At 39.5% G+C, this 3,476-nt stretch overlaps 1 protein-coding gene across 1 annotated transcript; it reads left to right on the forward strand.

The window, feature by feature from the left end:
- The first annotated feature begins 1,536 nt into the window (after positions 1–1,536).
- LOC124272668 (E3 SUMO-protein ligase KIAA1586-like) lies at positions 1,537–3,476 on the forward strand. The gene is made up of 4 exons (XM_046707853.1): positions 1,537–1,615; positions 1,946–2,218; positions 2,266–2,870; positions 3,087–3,476. Exons 1-4 carry the CDS (start codon positions 1,537–1,539, stop codon positions 3,474–3,476), a joined length of 1,347 nt encoding a protein of 448 aa, XP_046563809.1.

A 3,476-nucleotide genomic window follows, 5' to 3' on the forward strand; every position in this document is an offset into this window, starting at 1 on the left:
CGTCCATGAATAGGTTCGATTTTAGAGACGGTTTCGTTTTACGTGAGAACTGAGTAGTTTCGGTTTTATTTGGATGAAATGTAACCTGCCACTTACGGGCCCATTGTGAAATTCTATCTAGATCTTTGTTAAGACAGGTAGCAACAACTGATGGATCGTCTATGATAACATATAATGAGGTGTCATCCGCAAAGAGACGAATGTTACTGTCAACATCACATACAATATCATTGATGTATATCAGAAAAATAAGTGGTCCAAGGACAGAGCCCTGAGGTACACCAGCTAGTACAGTTTTCTTGTCTGATTTATAGCCGTTAATTGCGACCCGTTGTACTTTTTTTCTAAATAACTTTCAAACCATTTTAATAGTTCGCCTTTGATACCATAGGTTTTCAGTTTAGAAATAATTCCTCTATGCCATAGCTTATCAAAGGCTTTACTTATATCGCAGAAGACTGCTCTAACCTCTTTTCCTTCGTCAAGAGCTTTTGCTATAAAGTTGTACAAAAAGGTTAATTGATTTGTTGTGGAGTCTCCTGGCATGAATCCTGATTGTAAATTTGTCATTAAGTCGTTATCGCTTAAGAAATTGAATACATATTTAAATACGCATTTCTCAAGGACTTTCGATAAACAAGATGTGAGTGCGACAGGGCGGTAGTTAGAACATTCATGCACTCTATGTTTCTTGTGAATAGGTATTACCGATGCTTCTTTCCATGGACTGGGAAAAATTGACAGGCTAAGGGATAAATTGAATAATTTCGTAAGTATGGATGTTAGACTATTTGCGGTATATCTAAGTACTGTATTTCCTATCCCATCCGGACCCGTCGCTTTTGATGTGTCCAGTGACATTAAAATATCTCTTACGTCATCGCGGGTTAGAGTAATGTTAGTTAATTTTGGGTAACAAGGTAACTCGGTATCGGGCAAATCTCGATTTGGATCAGCAATAGTCGACTGAGCGATAAGGTAATTGTTTAAGACATTTGCGATTTCTTCAGGGTCATTATAGATTGTATCGTTAAAGATAATTGTCCCAAATTGATTCACTGTCATTGTTGCGTGATTTTATGAACCCTTTCGTCAGACGTCACCACGTTTTCGTACCGATCGAGGTATTAACAGAGTCTTCAATTTTAGAAACGCAGTTCTAATAGCGGAAGTAACTTTATTTCTTGCTGATCTGAAGTTAGCCCACTTCGTTGAATGGTTACATTTCTTTGCAATTTTATGCAGACGATTACGTTTCCGAATCAAAGAACGTATTTGACTGGTCATCCAGTGCGGATCTGCAGGTCTAATAGTGACAGTCTTTTTTGGTATATGTTGACCGCAGATTTTCATGATTGTGGATGTTAAATCGGTTGTAATCTTATCTATATTATTGGAAGAAAATAAAATATCACCTTCAATATCATCGACACTCTTGTTCATACTTACAGTATCAACTAACGAATAATAATAAACTTTCCTCTTATAGTTTATAAGGATGGGAATTAGTTGTTTGATTTTCACAAATATCGGACAATGGTCACTGCAGATAGGGTCAAGGACTCCCGAGTCATTTACAGCTTTAATATTCGAAACAAAAATCAGATCTATCAGGGTACTTGAATGTGGTGTAATTCTAGTTGGTTCTGATATAATCTGTTTAAGGTCATACATCATTTGAAGGTTATCTATTTTAGTTCGATTTTCCCGAAGGACGTCTATATTAAAGTCACCGACAACGATAGTATACATGTTCAGGTCGACGGCGTTACCGACAGATTCCTCAATCAGATCCCAGTACCCCGCGCTCTTATCTGCTCGATAGACGGATCCGATTAGGTAACAACGGTGTTTACACTTTATCTGTATCCACACCGCCTCGAGCCCGGGGGTGTCAAGGTTGTCCATATGCTTGGCGTGTAAGTTGCTTTTGACAATGGAACAGCAGATACGATAGTGAAGAGTGTTAAAGACTATGTGGAGAAGGCAAATCTTGACCAGAAGAAGATGACTTGTTTTGCAAGTGATGGACCAGCAGTGATAACAGGTAAAAAGAATGGTGTTGTGACACAGCTAAAGAAATCTAACCCAGCTTTGATTGATGTGCACTGTGTTAATCACAGACTTCAGCTTGCTATTAGTTCAGCATTCAAGTCTGTCACACTCATTGAAAGAGTGGATGAACTGCTGATGGGACTGTTCAAGTACTACCATTACAGCACTGTGAGATCAAAAGCTTGGAAAAGATGCAGCTGTTGACTAAAGAAATGGAAGGCGACACGTCAGATGAACCAAATAGAGGTCCTATTACAATTAAGAAGGCTGTCCATACCCGGTGGCTCAGTCATGAGAAGGCTGTTCATGCAGTGAGGCAGTGCTACCCATCAATCCTTGCTGACTTAGAGAATGCTGTAGGCATGGGCAATGATAAGAAGGCTGGGGATAAGCAGAGTGTCACTGCTGAAGGACTCTACAGGCAGCTCAAGTCTTATGACAGACTTTACACTATTCTCTTGCTATGTGATGTGTGCTCTTTGTTATCTGGTCTAACAAAGCTGTTCGAGCGAAGGGATTTGGATTTGAGTGTTTTGGAACCACAAATACAAAGTAGCACTGCATCTTTGAGAAAAATGAAAGACAAGCCAGGCCCATATCTAAATCGCATTGATCAGCTTGCTAACCTGTATGACCTGGAGAAGACTGAGAGCAGACGGACAGATATAAAGTCTTCAAAGGACATCTTTCTCGATCACCTGATACAGAACATGGAAGAGAGGATGCAGGTCACACCCATCATCACAAACCTATCAGCGCTGGATCTGAGGAAGGATGGAGATCCTTCTTTCCTGACTTTCCATGGGGATGCTGAGGTATCACATATATCTATATTGATACTGTTGTCATAACATTTGACTTTTAGAAGATTCTTCTTTATGTCCCAGACAACCATGATCAAGTAATTTGTGTTAGTGCTTACCTGTGATAACCAGTACTCTATTTGAATGGAATTCTATCTGGAATAAGATTAATTTTAATGATTTAATTGATTTTATTATAATTACATGTATGCATTTGTTTCTTTTCAGATAACACAGCTGGCAGAGCACTTCGGACTTGACGTCGACCAGACACAGCTTGAGTGGAGTCAAGTAAAGGAGCTGTTTTCAGGGGAGCTTGACACCAGTTCACCCTCCTCCATTTTGAAGACCCTCACCAGCCTGAAGCCTCAACTTGGAAACTTGTATCCGAACATTGTTCAATTACTGTCCATCCACGCAACAATGATTCTGCCCACTTCTGAAGTTGAGAGAGTGTTCTCAAAAGTGAAATTGATTGTGACAGATCATAGAAACAGACTCAGTGTTGAAAACTGCAACAGGCTTCTCATGATTAGCCTGAATGCATCTTCAGCTTCAGACATTGACTTGAAGAAAGTTGTGAGCAAATACTTGGCAAGGAAGAAAAGAAAACTGTAA

Source organism: Haliotis rubra, unplaced genomic scaffold (assembly GCF_003918875.1).
Source record: "Haliotis rubra isolate DU_JTF1 unplaced genomic scaffold, ASM391887v1 Scf1716, whole genome shotgun sequence".
NCBI lineage: Eukaryota > Metazoa > Mollusca > Gastropoda > Lepetellida > Haliotidae > Haliotis > Haliotis rubra.